The sequence below is a fragment of the Xenopus laevis genome, chromosome 7S, assembly GCF_017654675.1.
Source record: "Xenopus laevis strain J_2021 chromosome 7S, Xenopus_laevis_v10.1, whole genome shotgun sequence".
In the NCBI taxonomy this organism is placed as follows: Eukaryota; Metazoa; Chordata; class Amphibia; order Anura; family Pipidae; genus Xenopus; species Xenopus laevis.
The window spans coordinates 35,831,747-35,856,734 of NC_054384.1; the positions used below are offsets into that span (position 1 = coordinate 35,831,747).

The following is a 24,988-nucleotide window of genomic DNA, read 5'->3' on the forward strand; positions in this document are numbered from 1 at the left end:
TTTGTTTTGGTATAAAGTAAATAAATAAGGGTGGTTCTATATAAAACACCTACCTTATTTCACAAGCACAATGTTTCTTAAATTAATGTCAAATAAAAGTATACACACACCCATAACAAGTAAGGACTCTTCCTCCCCCCAATCAAATACACCTTCATATGCAACAAACATGCATTACAAATGTGAAGTGGCAATGCAAGAAACAGACCAAACCAGGGAACTTGCAACACTAGTTTGCTTGGATGCAAAATGAAGTTGAGAATAAATAGATACATCAAGAACAACTATTCCTTTCTATGACTAAATAGGTGTGTGCTTCTTAATTTGTATACATTATTTCCTTCCAAGACAATTACAGAGGCGTCACAGGACTGAAATAGTACAAATACTTAACTTTTCAGCTATGACCACACTGGGCTGATTGTTAGCCTGAGTTTATCTGCAGGCCATGTATCAGCCCAGTGTGCATGTAGCCTTCCACTTTAAAAAACCTGTAAGATATCTGTGCCAGATAATTTCCCATAATTCTATTTCTTCTGCACATTAATCTATGACTAGACCTGAAATGTGTGACAATATTTGGCCAAATAGCTGTTCTGGCAGGCCTTCCAGAGAGTGACATACACAAGTTGTCTCAGTATAAAGGGGACCGAGTCAGCAGTTGTTTCATAGGCAGAAGAAGATGTTTTAGGTTGGTAGGGCCAGCGTGCTGTGGCAACTTTTTTGCCACGTCCACTTTTTTATGATCGCGGCCTTTAGACTCCATCTCATTTACCAAGTGTTTTCACTGAACTTTTAGGAAATCCAAGCCACAGCATTGGGGGCAACATTTGTTAAAGCGTGATAACCCAGGACAGCATGATATTAAGAGTAAGCCGACAGATGGCTGGTTGCTATGTACGGGTTATGAGACCTGGCATCAGTTACTAACTTTCTGCTGAAATATACCAGGAAAATTTATTTTAGTGCACACTTTTATGGCAGGTGCTGCAACAACCACAATATATTCAAGGGTATTAGGAAACTGCTGATTTGTAGTATGGTTTAGCGGCACTCACTGCCATGGAGTGTCATCTCCAGCACATAATACCATCACAGAAGTGGCTAATGGAATCAAAATATCATCATTTATACAATGAGAGAAGTGGGCCCTACATCTCAAGAACATTACTGTGCATGGCACCTTAAGCACATAAGCACTGCAGGCAGGGAGAATTGACACCACAAGTACAATTTTAACAGAGAGCAGCGAATGTGGTCACTACAAGCACATTATACCATCAGAGGAATTGGATTCTGGCACCAAAAGTACATTACATGCAGAGACTGTGAGGCACCCAAGGACATATAGAGAAGCAATAGGGAATGATTGCCAAAGGATAGAATATAGTGAAGCACTATAAATACCATTATATAGTAAGAAGCAGAGGGCACTGGCAGAGCACATGCACACACACAGATCAAAGGATAATGGCACCACAAGTAGGAAGAGGCAATGAATACCCTTTCAAAGGGGTCTGTTCACCTTCCAAAAATGTTTTTCAGTTTAGTTGTTTTAATATTCTTCACCAGTTTAAAAGTTGCCAGGTTTTATTTTGACTTTATTAATATTGAATTTTAAGATCCATGTTCTCTCTAGTGTTTCAGTCTGGCAGCTCAGTGATATAGGCACATATTCTGAACTGTTACCATTTGCTACATTAGTTGATTTTCAATAGGACTATTGTATCAATTTTACAACTGACTTTAATGAATTTTTAGGGATTTTTTTATAGGGATTTTGCTAAACAGCGCCAAAGATAAGAAATGTATCAACTAAAGTATCAATTTAGAACAGTTTACAGAGTCAGTGACCCCCCCCCCCCACCCTAAGTTGCTTCAGAAAGACGTATACTTTAAAGTTCAAATTTCTGGTGAATGATCTGTAAACAACTGAACAGAAATAAAGTGTCAAAAGGGGAATACCACCTTAAAAATATATAATAGTTATATAATAATACAATAATAATATAAAATAATAATAATATAATAAAATAAAGATATGCAAATTACTTCTCCTTGCTATCTTTTAAAACCTGTCCTGTTACATTCTTGTTTTGATATTTTCATGTTTAACTAATGTATCTCACTGTCATAGATGTTGAGATTTTTAAAAGATCCGATCATCATCGTGAGACCCCGATTATCTTGGAACGATCGTACGAATTGACCATCGACAAAAAAGACCAATTTACCAGGAAAACAAAGGGGAGCTGCCTGCTTGGCCCAGCATAGATAGATTGCACTGGGACAGACAAAGATTTTTTAACCTGGCCAATCAATTTCCTGACAGATGTCGGCTGAAAAATCGTAAGATGTTCGATCGTTAAAATCCCACCAACCGCACGATAATTTCAAAGGATTGGTCGGACTTTGCTAAAATCGGTCGTTCGGCAAGAGAAATCTTTGTGTCTATGGGGACCCTAAGGTTAAAATCCCTAATGGCTGAAATTGTCAGCCTAATGTAAGAAAGTGATGGAGCAAATAAAAAAACTACAAGCTATAAACACATTGAGCCAAATGCTACTGTCTTTCTGGAACAGAATAGATACATCTGGATATTCCCAAACATCACAAAAGCCCTTTCTGTACATTAGCAGCCTAATCCTGTGATCAGTGAGGAAGCAATTGAGGGGATTTGGGTGCGCTGGTGGGAAAACGTCTTATCTCTGTAAAACAACACAGAACAATACAAAAACCCAAGGTTACAGATCATCACATCTATGACTTGGATTGCCTGCCAAGACAGTTTAATTAAACTTTTGCAACTAATTTCACAGAGGGTCCTCAGAGGCAAAGAACTGCAGGGACAAGTTAGAACAGTTACCAGCATTAGTCTGTAAACATTTCCAGGTAATTAAATTAGGTTTCGGCTCTGGTGTTTATTGATGCTTCTGCAGGTTTTCTTTTTCTATGCAGAGGATCAACACTCATTCAGACAAAGATTACAATCGAAGCTCTTTGTTCCCTGTAGTCAGATATACTGTAGCATGTTTTCGGGAAAATGGCTTAAATTCACCTTTTCTTTAATTTAGAAAGCAACCAGGAAGTATGTTTAAACAGTGACTAGCCCATATTAATACAGTAAATAAAAAACAATAATTGTCCACATACAACCACATCACTCTTTATTGTAATAACATAGCAGAAAATTTACTTTTGACACCCATAAATTACTTCAGCCAACCTTTCATTTTCACCTTGTATTTATTATTGTGGTCTTATTATATATAAGTTCAAATGGGTTGTTATACATTAGGAAAGCGAAAGCTAGGTCATATTCTTATCACATAAAACTGTTTTCTTTCTATTGCTTCCAGCCTGTAAGATTGTGACCAGAAAACAAGAAATAAAATATGCTAAGGTTTCTAATGGCTAAAATAAAGGTCTACAATGTATAATGAATTCTTTTTATTAGGAGTGGCACATCACTTATTTTCTTGTAGAGTTATTATTATAACTGTGGAAATTTTAAATAGGTACAATCAGTAAAGATGCTACAATTACAATCTTTCCCACGACCATTGGTCGTATGAAAGATCTATCGTCCACTCTACTAACGTTCAGAACTGAATCATCAGATATGCAGGTAAAAACAAAAATAATTCTTTAGCTTTAATGATTCAGCATTAACGTTACAATGTATGGGAACGTTCAAAGGTGTTGGATTAAAAATGTCAAAATCAAAAATGTCCTGTCCGATTGACGAGACAACCCTTATCCAAGGCTTTTTGCTGAAATTGGTTACCCTGTCTCCCACCATACATGCGCTGATTATTGTACGAAAGATCTTTCACACAAATATTATCAGTGCTTCTATGGCCACCTTTATACTTTATTAAGATTTTAATTAACTCCAGATGTTTGTAGCAACAGATGTTGCCTGTTGAAAGTGAAATCTGCAAGTTTATAAAAGGACTTCTTGCTTTATTAATCCAGGAATCAAACAAACTGAGCCTCTCTTTCTCACTTTATCATAAAACAATGAAAAATGAACCACTGGACCACTCCCTTCCATAAAAAAAATAGATATACTGTACTGAGAGATTTCTCTTTAGATGCATTGTAAGCTTTAGTTTGAAGGGGTGGTTTAAAAACAAAACTGAAACTGAGACATGTTTCAAACCCTACCTCATTCCACCAAATCTACAGCCCACTAATATTTATTTTCACTAGGGATGCACCGAATCCACTTTTTTGGATTCGGCCGAACCCCCGAATCCTTCGCTAAAGATTCGGCCGAATACCGAACCGAACCCTAATTTGCATATGCAAATTAGGGATGGGAAGGGGAAAACAGTTTTTACTTCCTTGTTTTCTGACAAAAAGTCACGCGATTTCCCTCCCCGCCCCTAATTTGCATATGCAAATTAGGGTTCGGATTCGGTTTGGCTGGGCAGAAGGATTCGGCCGAATCCGAATCCTGCTGAAAAAGGCCGAATCCTGGCCGAATCCCGAACCGAATCCTGGATTCGGTGCATTCATAATTTTCACTCTAACCATACTCCTCTGCATGGAAGCGCACTGCGTTTATTTTTTACTAGACAAACAATTGAGAGGTATAATCCCTTCCAGTTAGTAACTAACCATTTGGTTTTTAAATGAATACAGCTTCTGAGCTGTTCTATTTTTCTTTATTTGCTATGGGTTGAGCCTAAGATTCTACTCATAGAAGGCATGCATGGACATTTTCAGAAAGGCAATAGCTTTTGTGTAAAAAAAGTTATGTATTAAAAAAAATACTTATAATAAATAGGCTTTATTTCCCCTTCAAAAATAAAAGATTCTGTTTCACCATGCACACTCTCTCCTGGGTGCTCTACCATGGAGATTCTCATATCTTTCTGTAAGGAAGGGAGGTTGGAGGTTAAACAGTTCTCAGCTTCCTGTCTAGTCACAGGGGAAGCCCTCCTGTCTGCAACTAAAATAAATATGTATGTTAAATAGCTACAAATGTTATCATGTAAATGATTTATTATGATTTCTAAAGTGATTCACTTTGTTTTCATAAGTCTGGGCTGCTATTATGACATGACTTTTACTTAAATCAAGCTACAAATCTGCAAAAATATCAAATATATTAGGACGACATTTTTAAATGACCTCCCTGTGCTTCTCATAGGCAGGAAAACCCTTAGTCTTTTAATAAACAATTTAGCAGAAAAGCAAAATAATCTGTGGAGGGGGTGGCAGTCAATCAAGTGTGTAGTAGGTTACTGCAAGGAATATATTTATACATGGATAGTTAGTTACACATTGATAATATGGACAGACTACACAGAGGGTCCTACCCAATAAAAGTAGGCTATTGCTGGGGACTGAAATAATGATTATTAAGCAAGTGAGTTTTTCTGTGGCAATCTCTAATCTCACATTTTGATAAATCTGCCCATAAATTAAAACAAGCTTCTCTCACCGCACCCTGATGAAACCTGATGATGTGAATTTACAGCACTAAATAGTTGGCATAGGTGTTTGATATGGGGGAGTTGAACCTCCACATGCTGATGACATGGAGCTGTAAAAATGGCTGATGCAAGGCAGAACAAGCCAGTGTAATACAGAAATTAAGGATAGAGGAGAAGGCACTCTTTCTTACTGGCCTCCCCTGAGAGAGTTCATTTCCAGGCTGTTTGCAGGTTGCTGATGTAATGAAGAAACCTCATTAAATCAGTATATTAACTTTTGTAGAAGGCTTAATAAGCTGTAATAGGACTGAGAAAACAATACCAAAAACTACAGCCAGTCAGAAAGCAGAAAATTATTATTGTTATTTGACAAAACTATTACAAAAGAGCCTACAGACAGAAAAGAGCCTTGTTTCTACACTTAAAGTAACAGTTCAGTGTAGAAATAAAAACTGGATAGATAGTCAATGCAAAATAAAAAATGTTTGTAATATAGTTAGTTAGGCAAAAATGTTATCTATAAAGGCTGGAGTGACTGGATGTATATCCAACTTCCTGTTTTTCAGCTCTATAACTCTGAGTTAGTCAGTGACTTGAAGGGGGGCCACATGGGATATAACTGTTCAGTGAGTTTGCAATTGATCCTCAGCATTCAGCTCAGATTCAAAAGCAACAGTTATGACCCATGTGCCCCCCCCTTCAAGTCACTGATTGGTTACTGCCTGGTAACCAGGGTAATCAGTGTAAAACAAGAGAGCTGAAAAGCAGGAAGTAGTGTTCTGTTCTGTTATGTTAGACATCCAGTCACTCCAGCCTTTATACATTACATTTTTGCCTAACTAACTATATTAGAAATATTTTTTATTTTGCCTAGCCTATCCATTTACCCAGTTTTTATTTTTATACTGAACAATTCCTTTAAGAGATATAAGCCAGAAGCTATCTGGGATCAAAGTAATATATATGCAATAAATACAGTGCTTCAAACATAAGCAGGCCTTAAGGCCCACATACAGGGGCCGATTAAAAGCAGACTGAGTTGGCAGCTTTTAGACCCGTGTGTTAGGCTATCCGACAGGCTTCCCGGATCGATATATGGCCGAAAGTCGGGCAGATCTCAATCGAGCAGGGTAAAAAAATCCTGTCGCATCTGTGCGTGTATGCGGTCCCGTGATCTGAGCGTCTGTTTCAAATAAATTCTGATCCGATGGTTGGGCCCTAGGGTCCATGATTGGATCAGCCCGATATCGGCAACTTCAATGTGGGCATATCGGGGAGAGATCCGCTCGTTTGCCGATGTCTGCGTCTATGGCCACCTTTAGTAAGATACCATATTGAATACATATTTATATGTGGTCAGGCAAATTGGCCTGCCTGATCAGCTAGACATGTATGTCACATCTTATGTCAAGAGGTCAGGATTTAGCACACTATCTTATGATCCTATCAGACTGCAAGTCTATACCACAGAGTTTCATTGTTTCATAATTTTGCAAAGGAATGAAAAAGCATGTTGTAAGGGAGAGTCATCTTCCCCAGCAGCATAGATAACATTTCACACATGTATGTACAATCATATAAACGTAGAACTAAAACAGCATGCACCTTATTCATACCTATTTATAGCTGTAAGTCTTCTTGGTGGCATACATGTGTGAGGGTATAGAAAAATGATATTAAAAATATAGTTATGGCGGATATTGACATTTTAATTCTTCTAATTTAACTGTATTCCATAAAAATAATGACATATAAATGTATTCACTCTGTTGTGCTAGAAATCGCCTGCTGCTTTCGTGCTACGAAAAGTAAATATAATTAGATGAGATGATAAGCAACTATGTTAAATTGTTAAATCAATTGCCTTCCAACATGTTTGAACAGGCTTTATAGATCTTTGAAACAATAGGCAAATGCTCAAATACCTTTAATTCCATTATACTGGAGTTCTTTAGGGCTGTGGTTCACAAGATACATTCTGTAGATGTATATTGTATACAGACTACATATTGTTAGTCGGTCCCTAAATAACAGCAGCCAGAGCATGTGCTGTGATTAAGCAGAAAAAAAAGAAAGGGAGCTACTTGGGGCAACTTTAGAAACACAGATACTGTATTTACTGTTCAAGAGCTGTGGTGGTCTTGGGCTGGTAAAAAGGTGTGTTACCCTTATTTCATTGTGGTGTATTTTAGTGTAAAACACATAGGATGTTTTTTTTTTTTTTTATCAAAGGTCGAATTTTGAATTGATGTGAATTATTTTTTTTACTCTAATAAATCTGACACTCACAACTCGAATGGGAGGTTATTCATGGAAAAAATTTAATGTGAAAATTTAATTTGTGTTCAAATCAACAACGCACAAAACTTGAATAGAATTTTCCTCCGGAAAAAAACTCAAATGTCAAGAAGGCTATTAACATCTTCAAACTGACCTCTGCCATTGACTTCTACAGGTATTCGGCAGGTTTTAGGTGGAGAATAGTTGAATTTGAACTGTTTCCTGAGTCGAGGAGTGATAAATCTAATTCACATTTGAGTTGGTGGTTTAGGGCAGAGACACACAGGAAGATTCGGGGAGATTTAGTCACCTGGCTACTAATCCCCCAAAAAGCCTTCCTGCCGGCTAGAATCTAAATTGCCGGCGGGATGGCACTCAGAGCTTTGTTTTTCGAAGTTGCATGACAAGGAAACTTTGCTCCGAGTGCCATCCAGCCAGCGCTTTAGAATCTAGCCAGCGGGAAGGCTTTTCGGGGATATTAGTCGCACGAAGAAGACGCGTTTACTAGCCGGTGACTAAATCTCCCCAGATTTTCCTGTGTGTTTCTGTCCTTAAAATTCGAATTAGTGAGTTTTAACCAAAAAAAAATAATAAAAAAATAAAAAAAATTGTACAATTTTAATTCGAATTTACCATTGGAATCTTAATAAATCTGCCCCATAATGTGGCTGAAACAAATAGATAAGAAGTCTTGCTAAACCATTGGACTGAACGGCTGGCTTTCTCTAATGAATATTAGGGATGTCGCGGACTGTTCGCCGGCGAACTTGTTCGCGCGAACATCGACCGTTCGCGTCCGCCGAATGTTCGCGAACGTAACGCAACGTTCGCCAATTTGGGTTCGCCTTAGCTGGCGCTTTTTTTTGCCATTTCTCCCCCAAACCAGCAGATACATGGCAGCCAATCAGGAAGCTCTCCCTCCTGGACCACCCCCACACCCCCTGGACCACTCCCCTTCCATATATAAACTGAAGCCCTGCAGCGTTTTTTCATTCTGCCTGTGTGTGCTTGGAAGAGCTAGTGTAGGGAGAGAGCTGTTAGTGATTTGAGGGACAGTTGATAGTAACTTTGCTGGCTAGTAATCTACTTGATATTGCTCTGTATTGTAGGGACAGAACTCTGCAGGGATTTGAGGGACATTTTAGGTTAGGTAGCTTTGCTGGCTAGTAATCTACCTTCTACTGCAGTGCTCTGTATGTAGCTGCTGTGGGCAGCTGTCTGTCCTGCTGCTGATCTCTCATCTGCATCTGTTCTTCAAACCACTGCCACCTAGCTGTGTGAGCTTTTTCACATTCTGTCTAAATATCAATAATAATACCGTCTCCAGAAACACCACCTGAGTGACGTAGTGTGATTTCTGCCCTTTACAGCACAAAACGCAGCGCTGTGTCAACAATGGATTTTTTAGAAACATATTTGCCCTTGATCCCCCTCTGGCATGCCACTGTCCAGGTCGTTGCACCCTTTAAACAACTTTAAAATCATTTTTCTGGCCAGAAATGTCTTTTCTAGCTTTTAAAATTCGCCTTCCCATTGAAGTCTATGGGGTTCGCAACGTTCGCGAACCGTTCGCATTTTTGTCCGGACATTCGCGAACATGTCCGCGAACATTTTTTCCGACGTTCGCTACATCCCTAATGAATATTAGCCATGCAGCTTGCAACTCTAACACCCCTGAGATCCTTATGAGCACATACTAAAATCCTTAGAAAATACACATTTCATGTTTCTGTAATGCTCTCTGTAAATTACCACATCTCTAATCTCAAGAATTCAACTTCGAGCTACACCATTTATCTTAACAGTTGACTACTATGTTTGGCCATCCTACTAATTATTTTGCAAATAGCTAAAATGTGAGGATTTTATATTATTAAGACCATTTTGTGCACTGAGCATATCTTAAATACATTCCAAGATAAACTTGTCAGACTCCCTCTGTAAGGCCATATTCTTACCCCCCACCCCCCCATAAATGATCAACTGACTTTTTAATTTCTACAAGGCATCAGCTGCTGGCTCTGAGAACATGACCGATATGTGACAAGTGCAGGGAAATTGGAACCAAAAATGTACAAGAAAAGGAAAGACCTTTCTCAAAATTTCCTCATCCAATTAACATTATGTTTTTTAAACGCAGCTGCATTAAACTTTTCGACCTTACAACATCCAACAGATGTGACACGTTCCAGAAGTACTTTCTAGCCAGCTGGCAGTCTCAGTAGGACAACAGAATGAATTAGCAAGTAAAATGAGTTATTCCCATTTTTGAAGTCCTTTTATATAGTGGCTGGATCAGTGCTGTGTGGTACAGGAAGGATTTTGTTTCCTATATTAATTTCAGAAATACAAATTTACAAGAAGAAGCACAAAAGAATAATAAATGAGACAGCTGTTTTTCCACTGAATACATCCTTCAGGGATGGTGTAAGGTGAATGGTAAGCTCCATACAGAGAGTTATGTAGAAATGTGTAAAACACCATGCTAAATAACAGCCCTCCAGGGTCTGCCTATATAATAGTCTTGGTATAAAAATACTGAAAGCAGAGGCAATTCCAAACACTACATATACACTTTTAGTGTGTTTTTATGGGACAGAAGCACAAAACGCTTGTTGACAGTACAACAATGTAAACACCTAGTTTTGCCACAGCTCTTAAAGGGGTGGTTCACCTTTAAGGTAACTTTTATTATTAAATAGAATGGCCAATTCTAAGCAACTATTCAATTGGTTTTCATTATTTAATTTTCATAGTTTTATAGTTATTTGCCTTTTTCTTCTGACTCTGCAGCTTTCAAATGGGCGTCGCTGACTCCCTTCTAAAAAACAAATGCTCTGTAAAGCTACAAAAGTATTGTTACTTTTTAATACTGATCCTTCTATTCAGGCCTCCCTTTTTCATATTCCAGTCTCTTATTCAAATCAATGCACGGTTGCTAGGGTAATTAGGACCTTAGGTACCAGATTGGTTAAGATGCAAATTGAAAAGCTGCTGACTAAAAAGCTAAATAACTCAAAATAGAATAGAAAATGAAAACAAAGTGTAAATTGTCTCAGAATATCACTCTCTACATCATATTAAAAGTTATCGCAAAGGTGAACAACCCCTTTAAACAGTTTTGTCATGTCAAAAGGTCTAAGGTGATCTTCAGTACATAGAACACCACAACTAGAAATCAGGACATCTATGTGCCATATGCCTCAAATAGAAAACACAACCAATGTATAGCAAAGTAAATAACGTATTGCAAGCACATTTTAAATGTATATGCTAGTTTAGGCACACACACTGGAACTGTCAGAATATTTTGTGCTAGTTTGAATGTCGGGCTGTATATTATCCACCACAAAGAGCAAGACTAGTCACCCAAGAAAATAAATCAAAAGAAAAATACATCCTTAAAGACACAATTTTACGGAAAAGCACCAGTATAAGACCCAGTATTGAAAGAACAGTAACCCCAGATGAAAGTGAAATTAAAGTGTTAAAGTAATGAAAATATAATGTACGGTTGCCTGCATTGGTAAAACTGCAGCGTTTGCTTCAGAAACACTACCATAGTTCATCTAAACATGCTGCTGTGTAGCAATGCGAGAAATTTTAATCTTTGTGTGACCAACGCTCATTCGTTTCAGTCTAGCGATCTACAAATCTTATAACCTCTGATCAACCAAGCAACCAATATTGCCATGGTACAAAAAATGTCAGGACACTCCACACACAATCCAAAAATTATTCAAATATTCCTTTGTATCTTTGCTTCTATGGCCCATTTTAATACATGGATAGTAGGATAACATGCTATTCAACCTTAACTTTTCAAACATTTTTTCATACAAAGCATTTAGACACTGCCCAACCTAAAGAGTATTCCATTACACAGATAAAAAAATAATTTAATTTGCACCTGTGAATAATTCTGCACATGCTTTCTTTTCAGTAAGGCTGCCATGTCAGTCCTAAACTAGAATTCCCACAATTCCCATACTTTCTGCAGTCTACAAGGTGCAGTTAACAACAGCTGCAGAGCTTTGGATTTGACATCATTCATTTAAATGAAATGTTCTCAAGAGAATTACTTATACTGACCTTCTATTGCTGAAAAAGACATTTAACCTATTTTCTCTCTGAGGCGCCTGCTATCCATTGCTACACAATATGTCAGCTGGCTCCGAGAAGCTTTGGGATTATAATGGCTAACATTGTAGCTCTTTTAATCTCTGGTGGTCAAACAGCAACCCGATTTACAGATTCTCATATATCTTACTGCCCACATGTATGTCCTTAATGAGTCCGAGTTCCTCCCAAGTGTTGGTTTTCTCAGTAGTAAAGCATATATGGTTTGATGGGAATTTGAAATACCAAACCGCATGTCTGTGTGACTGTACCACATTCAACTTTTCAAACATGCACCCATACTCTCCCCCTTCTAACCTTGCCACAAATATCCAGCCAGTGTAATTATACTCTGAAAGCAGCAGTAGCATTCTTTCCAGTCACTGGTAATGAGAGGGTGCTGCTAGCCAGCAAGTAATTACAAAGTTTAAAATAAGTAGGCGCCTTCTCCAAGCAAAATTAGAGGGCTGCTGTTTCTCGCCTCCTCCAGTGTACACCTTATTAAAGGGAGAGACTGTCGACACGCAGAGAGGAAAATGTCTGAAGTACAGTTATTATTAAAGTCAATGACAGGAGGAGTTGGTGCCCAGGGGCATCTTGTTATTATGTTAAGTTTGTGTTCTTGCTGTCTGCAGACCTCCCACATGTACCAGGAAAAACAATGCACTAACTAATACCAATCACCAGTTTTCCATAATCCACTCTATTTCTTCATTGGTGGTAAACAAACAAGCCACATTTTTTTGCATTTCTCTAAGTTTGAGACCCGGTTTGCATTTATTTGAACAAGAATAGCAAAAATGCATTATGAATAAACAGGAACAATGTAATAAGGCAATTTTGTTGCATCCTTTAATTATGCCCATTATGTCTATCTAAAATTAAGAAAAATTAGAAAGATTGTAGAATACAGTCGAGTATAAAGACCTGTAAAGTCAGCAGGATTGTTTTTTGTACTCACCCTAATCTGAGAAACAATCCCATGTCACCACAAAATTTTAGTCATGCTTTATAATACGGCAAGCCTATGGCCAGTAATGTAACTAGAGTCTACCTGGCCCCTCCCCCACCCCTCTAGATGAATTACTTACCGCCACAATTTTCTGCGGGACTACTGCACTGCAGCGCAGTCTTGGCGGGCCCGAGGGGGAGCGGACCCTGGTGCAATTGCACCCCTGCTCCCCCGGTAGTTAGGCCACTGCCTATGGCTTTATATGCACATTTGCTTCTTTAAGGAGAACTAAACCCACTTACTAATAAAAACCCTTCCCCCTACCCTCCATAGTCCCCCCTCCCCCCGCACTGGAGTTAAATAGGGCAAACTGAGAAATCAAAGCTACTCCATGTTTGGCCCTTGCGAAGTGGACAGTTAGATTACCAGTGCACAGATAATTCCTCTTCATAATGGATGCCTACAGTCAGTGACCCTCTGCCTGGTCAAAATGTTCGAGTTGTACTATGGACAAGTTTAATAATAGGTCATCAGTCCTTTGAACTTGTTACCTCCTCTGACATTTGTCTATATAATAAGGCAGTTCTTGGATTCAAAATTCTTGGAGTCGCTGGTGGTATCCTGAGACTTAATTTACCAGTAAAGACAAAGGCACACAGGACAGTTTGTCACCCATGCGTAATCACCTCCAGTGCAGGCACCAAACATCCAAAGTTCCCTTGCCACTGGCATTAATGTAAATTGCCATTGAGAAAAGATATTAATTGCCTACACTTCCCGTAGTAGCATTAATTTGCCTTGCATATAATCTGTCACCCCAACGCTGAAGGAGATTAAGCAAAAGTGTCAAAACATCTCTCTGTCTGTGCCCTAAAAGTTTCTTGCCACACCATGTACTAAATTCCAACTCTGCAAAATGTTTGATGACTGTTTTTTGAAAACAAATTATCAAATGTTCTTTGCTGTCCTGTGACATATATCAACTTAAGTCTGTCACTCATGTACATCTAGATAAGAGATGAGACTGAGTTGTAACTATTTTCTGTGTGCTCAAAGAACTCTTTTTTTATAACCTTGAGGCCTATTAGAGAGAGTTCATATAGACACCTGGGACAGCCACAGAGAATATGGCAGAATGCATAATTCTTGAGGTATTCATGACCTTCCCAGCAGTTGGAATTCTTTGTGCATGGAAGGTTGTCACATACGGGGTTATTTTAGAGGTGATCCAAGTCCCCCACTTAACACCAGGACATATCCTATTACTTATTTATTTAGAAAGAATCTCATTTATTTCAATGAAATTACTTCAGGAGCCAGACATATTTATTAAGGAGCTAGTGTGGTTTAGTTAATATATCAGCAAATATAAGGTATCCCAGAATCCCTGAAAAGCCAGGAGGGAAATGTCAGCCATTGTTGAGCCACTGTACAAGTAAAGTTTGAACTAACAAGATGACTGTTTTGTAACTTTACATTAATTACTTTCTCTAATTAAAGACATAGTAAAAGTTAAATGTCAGTAAGAGTCTCCCACTGAGACCTTTTGACAGAAACATCATTAGATTACAGTGATATGCAAATGAGAGTGAAAGGACAGCTTCAGTAGGAATGAGGCATGTTAACCTCTTTATAGTCAAAGTCAGGTGTTGCCAATATTACTAAGCGCAAGAACCTTGCAGGGACATTATACTATTTGTGAAAAAAGTCTTTAAAATGTTCAATAAAACATATTGCCAAAAGTTACTATGCATGAAGATCCTTTCATATCTGCATTATTCACATTAGTATAATTAAACATGGAAATATGGTTTATTTATACTGAAATTATTCTATTTTTCTTCATTAAGCTAGCATTAGTTATATTGTTTTAATTACCAAATACAAAGTTAATAGATGCATTTATAATGTTGTTTATGTCAATACAGCTTGTGGAATGCACTTTTGCTCAGAATGACCTTGTATAGTGACTCTTTGTAATAACAGTTCATTGAATATAGTCTCCAAAGTATCCCATCAAGCAGTATCACAAATATTGATCAGATCTGATGCATGGTTTTTGCTTGCTTCCCTTTCTTCATCTGTCGATCCCAGGGCATTAACTATTATTGCAATGCAATCCCACATTTCTCCACACTTTTTCAAGGTCAAGTTTCCATGACGCTACCATTTTCAGTCAGTCAAGTCACCAAATATAATTATTGTTTTTAAGGGGGTGTTATACATAAACAAAGTAATTTGCACTGCATGTTAGTTAGACGTTGCTAGTGTTCCACATGGAGACATTTATAACATATTTAACATTCTCTAAATCAAGCATTAAAAGAGTTAATATAAATAGTATTCTGCTCTTCAGTTTGTATTGCATTTAATCAATCAGGTTCAAGAGCTGCCTGTTTCTGGTCGGGGCATATACTGCTCATGTTGCAATATTCCACGTGCTAGCAGAAGGAAAGGGACGACTTTGCTCTAGTTTGGTCTTATTTACTTGATTATGGGATGGTTTGGAAAATAAATGTTAGTGTCTCAGTTGCCAGCAATACAGTAGACTAGCTACCATTAAGCCAATGCACTGAGGATGGCAGTCAATTATTAGCTAAGGGATAGCAGGTATTCTTTCAAGAGACAAAAAGTTCACTTAAAGGGTTAAATATTCAGTACTTTAATCTCCCAGACACAATGATATGAGCTTGTTGTATTGTGCTAAAAGGGGTCTCCATGGGTAAAATCGGATTCATATGAAGCTGCTTTATTGATGAAAGCTGTACTTTTTGGATCTGTCACAGTAGGTAGCTTTCCACTGGAATTACATCCTGTTCTAAAAACAAATCTCCTTATGAGAGCTCTTTTACTGCCTCCCATGGGCATTCTTATATTCATATTGACACTGAACTTTGAAGAAAGGATCTGCAAGTCAAAGTGTCATGTTTACAACAATATGTTCTCTGGATTATATACATTTATGGGAATACTTGGGCAGTACAAATGAAGGTTTATACAAATGTCTGTATATAAACATTTTCAAGATTTGGCACACAGAAACATCTGTAAACATCCTGCACACTGAAATTGTTTAACTGACCAGTTGCTTCTAATGCAATTACAATTACAAGTTTATATAACTGGAATTGCAATTAAAAGGGAACCCCCATATGGAGTCTGACAATGTGAACCCACAGTTATTCCACTGATCTACCTCTACTAGGCATTGTGGCTTTTAGCTTTAAATGGCTCTGTGCTACACTGTGCGTGCTAACCAGACGCTGGGGCTCATTTATAAACACTGGGCAAATTTATACCTGGGCAGTAACCCATAACAACCAATCAGTTACTTGCTTTTTTTAGCCAGCTGCAGATTGAACAATAAAAGCAAACATTTGATTGGTTGCCATAGGTTACTGCCCTAGTGCAAATTTGCCAAGTGTCTATAAATGAGCCCCAATGAAACTATGAAGTGGTGTTCATTACGATGGCAAGTACTCCCAATACATAGAGCTCATTTGGCCTCATACATTTGCTAATTAGAAGGATCACTGTCTAACATACAAATGAGCTAGAATTTGAAGATTTGAAGACAATGCAATTATTAAAGATAAACATTAGAAAAAAAGTAAAATGTATGGGATACTGAAAATTAAAAGATCATGCGGGAATTTAAACAACATAAAACTTGTAATTGGTAACTGTGTAAAGCATAGGCTCCCCATCTTGCCCCGAAACATGAGATTATGGGGAGAAACCTTAGGCTAATTAGACAGAGACATGACTGCTCATTTGTGGTACTTGAAGGGGCAGGTAATTAATTGCATGCATAATCACATTTATGAATGTGTGATGTTATCATATATATATATGTATATAATATAATGTATCTATATAATTCCAACATATAAAATAACATTTTCCCTTAAAAGTTACAACAGGCATGGAATCCGTTAGGCAAGAGGAGAGAACATGCTGCATGGGAGTCCATTTCCTGGAGACAGGGGAAAAAAAAAATCAGTGGAATCCGTTATCTAGAAAGCTCCGAATAATGGGAAGGCCGTCTCAAATAGACTCCACTTTATCCAAAAAATCCAATTTTTAAAAAAAATGATTCCCTTTTCTCTGTAATAATAAAACAGTACATTGTACTTGATCCAAACTAAGATATAATTAATCCTTATTGAAAGCAATACCAGCTTGTTGGGTTTATTGAATGTTTAAATGGTTTTCTAGTAGACTTAAGGTATGAAGATCCAAATAACGGAAAGATCAGTTATATGGAAAACCCCAAATCCCTAGTATTCTGGATAATAGGTCCCATATCTATATTGTTAGGACAAATGTGACCGACTAAACTGCCAACTGAGAAATTATAATGTAAACAAAACAGTTTATAGGAATACGCTTCATGTGAATAAACATCTTCTAATGCGTCAGTTTGTAAGTCATGTTAAAAGGAAGCAATGTCATGTCCTGTCTGCCCATTAAAGCCATGTTAACTGGCACCATATCTGCACCTGCTGACAGCTCTGAATCTACACATATTGTTTATCCATGGGAATTTCAAGAGTACATAATACAGGACTATAATAGGAAGTACAACAATCCAACACAGAACAAAAAGGCTTTGCACTAACAATTATATTTCCTTTCCATTAATTGTAGAACAACATCCCCCTCCCTCTCTTATATTGGTTTAAAACGCAGTCACTCATTCTACTTTCCCAGTTGAATGTATTCAGCAACTGTCTGCTTCCTTTGGGAGTTTCCATGAATTGTTTGCGGAGGGGGTGCTGATCTTCGTTTTGAGCAGCAACCTATTTTGTAACTTTTTCTGGCCCATATATTATTATTAAAACAACAGGACAGAATACACACTTCAGAAACTGGATCTTGCCTCTGGCGACAGTATTATTTCATAATCAAGGCTGTATCTCCACCTCTTCTATACTGTGCTGTTTCAGTTTCCAAAGGAGATTAAACCTTTTCACTACCACAGCTCATAAGAGTAGTCATTTTACATAGGAAATGCAAGCAAGGCGATGATTCATCAACCACATTATTTGAAACAATAACTTCCGTTTTAGTAATTTCCTTGATCTTAGGAGGTAGAAAAAAGTATGCCCTTACATATTCTTCCCTTGATGGGAAAAAAAGTATTGCTTCAGTGAAGCACCAGAGTGATAGGTATAATTTTTAAAAGCCTAGAAAAACATATACTTTATGCAGAATATAAGTATTTAACCACTATAAAATGTATTTATGTAGATGCCTTTTACTGTACTTACACCTAATGCTCTGATGCTCACCATGCACAAATTGATCCACTCAGACATGGTTGACAAACAAACAGATCTGTGCATGATTTGACCACCCATGTGTACAACCAAACTGGGCTGATTTGATGACTTGGATCCTAGTATAATAAGTTCATCCCAACACAGAACCATAAGGAAGGGAACCATGCCAGTATAGTCCTTGCCAATATTCATTTTCAAACTTGCCTGATAGATATATCTCTATAATCTCTCTTGAGTTTTACCCAGATATCTGTTGAGTACGCTGCAGGGGATAATAAGCTGCGTCTTCATCCAAAGCAAATAAGTATAATTTGCTCTCCAAACTATTTTTTCAAGTACTTTTTATACACCCCAACATTATATGTGGTTCCAGAGCATATGTTTTTAAGACATACTTTTACAAAATGTGTGCAGATTTTGGTTGAAGAGAATGAATGCCCTCAATAATCTACAGGTACTGCACACAAGCTAGCACCCTACAATCATGTCACTTTGTCAAAAGTCCATTTGGCTACAAATGTGGATACAATTTAGTCACAAACACATGTTTCAGTGTATGGCCAGTTTGAATAAGTGCAAATTAATTTAGATGAAATACAGCATTATGAAAAATGTCCCCTTGGCCCTTTTCATGTGAAACTGCAGCCCCCTGCAACTCCTACTAAGTCAATACCCTAACAGTAATGAAGCAAAGTATATTATATTCATTATTTTTCAGTTCATATCTTGGAGTAAAGAAATGCTCTGCTGTAACCAGAAAAAACCCATATTGTATTTAGCGCAGGGATCCAACCTCACAGGACAGGTCAGACTTGGCTAATCTACTTGCAATCAACAAGAAGAGAGTCTGCTATGTCAGCAGAGATCAGTGTAGTTATGTATTAAGCAGAATTATTTGCATTCAGGTAGAAAAGCTACAACAATAGGATTGTTTTTGCCTCAAAGAGTGAAAAGTAGGATGCAAGGTTAAGAGCAATGTTGAACAGCCACATGTATCTACACAGTGTTCAAAGTTAGGCATACACATCTAGTTATCAAGATAAAACCCAGGTGATCATTACTAAATGAAAGAATTGTGATTGTTTCCTGTTTTGCCATTGTTACTATATCATTGGGCACTTAACAGAAAACGAAAAACCACATGGATAAAATACAGATTAAGCTGTCATTCTTTATTATGAAATAACCTTAAGAGGATATCCAAAGTATTTAACATCTGTAAGAACATGTCTGAAGCAAATGTATTATTGTAAAAACTGAAGAGGAAACCCACTGGGTATTAAAAGCTTTAGAGACTATTACTATTTCTCTAAAAGGTATCACTAGTTACTACTTACATACAATTACTCCAGTTCTAAAAAATGCCTTACTGTTTCCTGGACGCCAAATGTGTGGTTTTTAAATTGAAACCCTTGCTTATATTGTGTATGTCAGGAACCTTTGCTTAGCAGCTGATAACAGCTTTAGACATGTTTAAGTGCTAGGAACTACTGGAGCTGAAAAGTGAAAAAATACTGCTCCTCCAGGGAATTGGGTTTCTAAGGAAAACAAGCCAGAGATTCTTAACTTAATACATAAGGGATTGAATAACTCAAGGGAAATTACAGGTGCTGCATGCTGATGTGGTGTAAAGTCTAAAAGAAATAACATTTGTATTTTATTTACATATCTGAAGTGTGTTTATAAGTCACAAAAATATACTGTCCCACCAAGCTGAAGTAATACATATGGCTGAATAGATGGTTGAAAACCACAAAAAAAGTATTTAAAATGCCAATCGAATGTAAAGCAGTGTAGAGAAAAAAAATATATACTGCAGGACAGAGGAAGTCATTATCCGGTATGATTTGCAGAGTACTGGGAAGGAAGTGCAAATGAAAATATCATAGCTCATTGTACCGATATGCATAACTCCCACAGTATTACTATACATCTTTTGTAGAATGCTGTTGGTAGTGTTAACATTTTGGTGAGGTCAAAAGGGACATTGCGGCAAAAAAAATATTGTTTAGTGGTACAAGTGGTATTATTTAGCCTTTACAAACAGTATTTTAGAATTTTCATGTCATAGAATTTAAAATATTAGGAAAAATATATGTTCAAAAGTGACATTCGGCAGGAGGCAAGACACAGATTTCTACTAAGTAGAAAAAAGGGATACCTTGGGAAGAAAGGAGTTTCCCAAGAAAAATTCTTCATGATGTTTTGTACCAGAAAGGAATTATAATACCTAAAGGTATGTTAATATAGGAAAGCATTTACTGAATGTAACAGGGACGTTGCTAAAGTTGGTGTTTAATAAACAAAGCACCAAATGTGAAATGACTGTGGTTTAATATATGACTTCATTTATATCACCAGGATATTACTAGGAATTGACAATTTATAGAAAATTGAGAGAACATAAAATCACAAACATCAATCACAAAAATGGTTCCTTATTATTTATTTCCATGCTCCGACATTTTAGAGGCCACAGGCAGAGCCCTCAGACTACTTACACCATACTTGAACTTTATTGAGAATAGGAAAAAAATTATGCAATTATGCCTCATTAAATATGCAATATACTTATAAAATGTGTAATTTGGAGATTAAAAAGTACTTTCTTGCAAGTAGGAATTCTCAGGCTCAAAAAAAAAAGGAATCTCTGCTAAATAGGAGACAGATGCAGTTGTCATTGTAAGTGCCATTTAATCTGCTCAGTGGTATCTTAGATCTTAGGGGTGTAGCACAACAGTGAATTATTGTAGGTCACTTGCTATTCATGGCAGCCAAAAATACCATGAGTGGCTCTTACCAATGGTGTTCACTTATTTGACCCATAATCAGCAGATTAGGGCTACTTGTAAAATGTGTAAATGTGTGTTGGAAAGCACCTCTCCCCTCAAACTCTTCTCCTCGCTCTACAGGCAATGCTGATCATATCACTATGACATTAACCTTGGCTTGTTTATCGAATGCTGTACTTCACGAGAGCACAATGCAGATGTACTGGTAAAGATGGCTGCAGTATCAAGGATCCCATATTAAAGGAGGTAGTTTATTTAAGTTTCTTTCAAATGTTGTAATGTTCAATTTGATATGTTGATTCTGGCATTTTTTATCAGTAGCAGATCCAGTCCCTACTGAGCTTTACTACAAACTGTTTATACTCTTATAAAATAGGACCAAAAAAAGGCATTTTGCCTAATGAAAGAAAATAAATTCTAAGCAACTCTCCACTATACACAAAACATTTTAATAATTATTTGTTAATGTAATTGCAATTGAAAGCAGAATTTGCTCTTTTTCTGCAAAACTCCTCCAGTAAAGACTACAGGCCAATTAATCAACTTTGAAATCACAGAACATTCTAATGAAAGTTTATTAGAAAGCTGCTTAGAATCATACTTTTTTTACATGCATTTTGGGGTTTACAAAATTAGTTCAACATTTAAAAAAAACTAAACTTTGAAGTAATCATATACATTAAATATATTTTACTGATTAAGAGAAAAATGTAATTATGTTAATGTTAAAATAAATCAAGTTAAGCTACCTTAACAGACTAATCTACTTTGGTTTCCAAAACCATTAGTTAAAAACTTTTACTCTATAATATTAACCTATTTTTGAAAACAAACTAGCACCATATAAGGCAGATGGAACAATAGTGGATAATAATATTGCACCACAGTGGTAACTTGATATAAATTACAAACTCACAGCATTTGTATAAGAGTTGACTGCTGATCCATAACTTCCGTACACCTCGGGGGAGCACATTTTACACATGAACAAACTCAGGTTTCTGAGCATGATGGATATTCAATAAATCGTGATCAGGAAGAATCAAAAAGGTCACTTACCTAAAAAAGGAAAAAGAGAAGGGAAAGGTCAATAAGATGTTACTTGAAAACAAATCAATATTGTGCAAATGACGCTGGCAGTTTATTGCCTGGAAATTTAAATCAAAATGTATATTGTATGTTTCTATGATAGATAGATAAAATAAACTATACACAGGAAAAAAGAGCAATATTCTCTCCTTTGTTTTCTCATATTAGTAGGGGATATGTTAATGTATAAGAATGCATGTTTCAATGAAAACTGTCTTGAAGATGCTTATTTTTCATATAATTTATTATGTTACCTTGAAACTGCTAAGAGGGTAAATTTAACAGATAGTACATATAACTTGCCAATTCCTATCATGCAGAAAAGAAATTACATTGCTAGAAGCCTTATTTTAGTGTTTTATCCTCCAACACAATTCAATAAAGTTGGAACCACCCTTCTGTTGGCAAGATACAGTCAAATCTGCCTAGCTGTCCATGAAGTGTATTACCTAAACAGCATTCAGTCTCTTCTTCCCTTTTGAGGTTTGATAGAGAAGGGAAAAGAGCAAAGGATTACAGGTATCTGTAATTGAGATGACTTGATACAGCAAGTATTTCAGTCACATATGACAGCCTACATTCTGACCTGTAATGCTTACCTTTCAGACAAGAACAAAATATATATATATATATATATATATATATATATATATATATATATATATATATATATATATATATATATATATATATATATATATATATATATATATATACACACCAAGCAAGAGAAGGATCCGCACTCTCAGGTCTTAGATACTGAATAAAAAGTTTTATTAAAACATGCGAGTCTGACGTTTCGGCCTCCTCCGAGGCCTTTCTCAAAGTGTCTAATTGTTTGTGAGAATGCCATAAATACAAGAATTGGCGGGAATCTAGACAAATGGGAACTGACGTATTGATTACATCACCAGAACATCACTGCCAATTTAAATATCACTAATAACATCTCAAAAAATATATTAAAAAGTGCATAGCACGAATATAAATAGCATTTTGTTAATAATCTCTATGTTAGGAAAATATATTACTTCAACTGTTAAAATCACCATGTAATGTAACATTGTTTCAATATACTACTCTTACTGTCACTTATCACTACATTTGTCACAGTTTTAAACGATGTTACAAAAAGTTTTCACAAAAAATGAGCACAGTTGACAGGCCTGCTCTGAAGATCTATCCATCCTATATGTTCAGTATAAAAACTACCACTCATTGTACCCCTAGGAAATAATAAAATAATGAAATAGGGCCCTGCTAATGTATAGAAAATATCACATATAATATAACCACTTGTGTGCCTCCCTGCTATGTGTCTTGAACCTATTATCCGGTGTGGCAGCATCCATAGTAAATCTCGCACCCTTTCTACTATCTGAACACCCCCATTTAAGACTATTCCTACTCATCATAATATTAACGGGCCAAAAACGTGAAGTGTGCGCAAAGAACAATGTGTCATATTGTGTATAACAATTAACCTTAAACATACCCAGTATTCAGTGCAACCATATTCACCTAAAGGGTTCCCAATATTAATGTATCACACTAGCGTGAGTGTAGAGGAATTTTGAATCACTAATTTACATACTTTAACACTTGGTGAATATCTATAGCATAACATATTAACGTGATTCAGATATTCAACTGGTGTTCATGTGGCCAACTCAGGATTAATGCTATTATTTAAAAAAGCCCAAAACCACAAAAAACAAAATGTATATAAAAAATATAAATAGAAAAAATACATATATATATGAAAGTAAAAAAATTATATAATTAAAGTTATATAAAGTATGACCAAGTCCCGGTCTCACGCACAGTAAACAGTTCCAGCCGTATCTAGTAGTTGTAGTATCAAATTATCTGTTTAAATCGGAAATCAGTGTTGCTGGGAGGTGTATAAAGATATATTGTCACCCATATCTATGCATTAACTGTACAGCCAGTCCGCGGGGTAGTTGGAAATAACATGCGCATATCCCCAAGACTTGCACACGCTGGGTAATGAAATAATCAGGAAGCGACCCATAAGCGATCAAGTTGTGTAGTATACAGATAAACACTGCATCGATATTGCAACTTCCAGTGTGGAACGGTGTTCACTTACGCCAAATGCAATCAGACGTAGAAAGGAGATGAATTGATCTTACAGATAAACGAAGCAATGGTATAAGAATAAATATGCGCACCGTATCAATCAAACGGCAGCCGAAGTTGTATAGCACACAGCGCCTCCAAACCCAGGTGATGTTATCGGGTAAGTCCGCCCTTCACAAGCCGTCCAGGTGTTCAAGGCAATCATAGAGTGCTGGCTACCTCGTGGAATATATATATATATATATATATATATATATATATATATATATTTATTTACTACATGCCATGTAAATCTGGTTTCCCAATGATGCCGACATCTTTTGGTGACTACTGACCAAAAAATCATAGGATGTTCCTATACTTATAGAGTGATTTTACGTGGTGTGATTCAACCAGATAAACATGTCTTGAGAATGTACACAATTGATCCATCACAAGGCCAATTAGTGATATATTGTGAAAAGGGTGCAGTGTATGTCGATCTTTATTCCAACATTTCATGCAAATTGGCTGACCATCTCTATGGCAGCCAATACCAACTATGAATGAGTTTGGAACAGAAAGGATTGAATTTGCTGTGCAAAGGAAGCAAGCCTGAGAGCCTGCAACCTAATAGTTGCCTAATTTTGACAGGGCTTTCGATAATATTCACATATTTAGAAGTAAATGTTTATTTCAGATAATATAGCAGATACATCATACACTTCTTTTTGGGCCAAGGAAGTAATTTAACATCCTTATCACTTCCTGTTATTCTTGACATAGCAGACTCTCGTCTCCTGTCTCACAATAAAAGAATGCCAAAGAAAACATTTTCCCACAGTAATCTAAAAAAAAAAAAAAAAAAAAAAAAGAGCCTGTATCTCAGATTATATGCTGTTCCTTTCATATTCATATTTGCTAATGTTACAGTAAAAGGTT

The 24,988-nt window shown here is 36.7% G+C and overlaps 1 protein-coding gene across 3 annotated transcripts in view; it reads right to left on the reverse strand.

The window, feature by feature from the left end:
* Positions 1-24,988, reverse strand: part of unc5b.S (unc-5 netrin receptor B S homeolog) — a 111,908-nt gene that overhangs the window by 43,345 nt on the left and 43,575 nt on the right. Inside the window, exon 1 of one of the 3 annotated variants that reach the window (XM_018226772.2) lies at positions 11,820-12,884. Coding sequence (XP_018082261.1) covers positions 11,820-11,841 — 22 coding nt within the window. The 5' untranslated portion in view covers positions 11,842-12,884. 3 annotated transcript variants of the gene reach the window in all.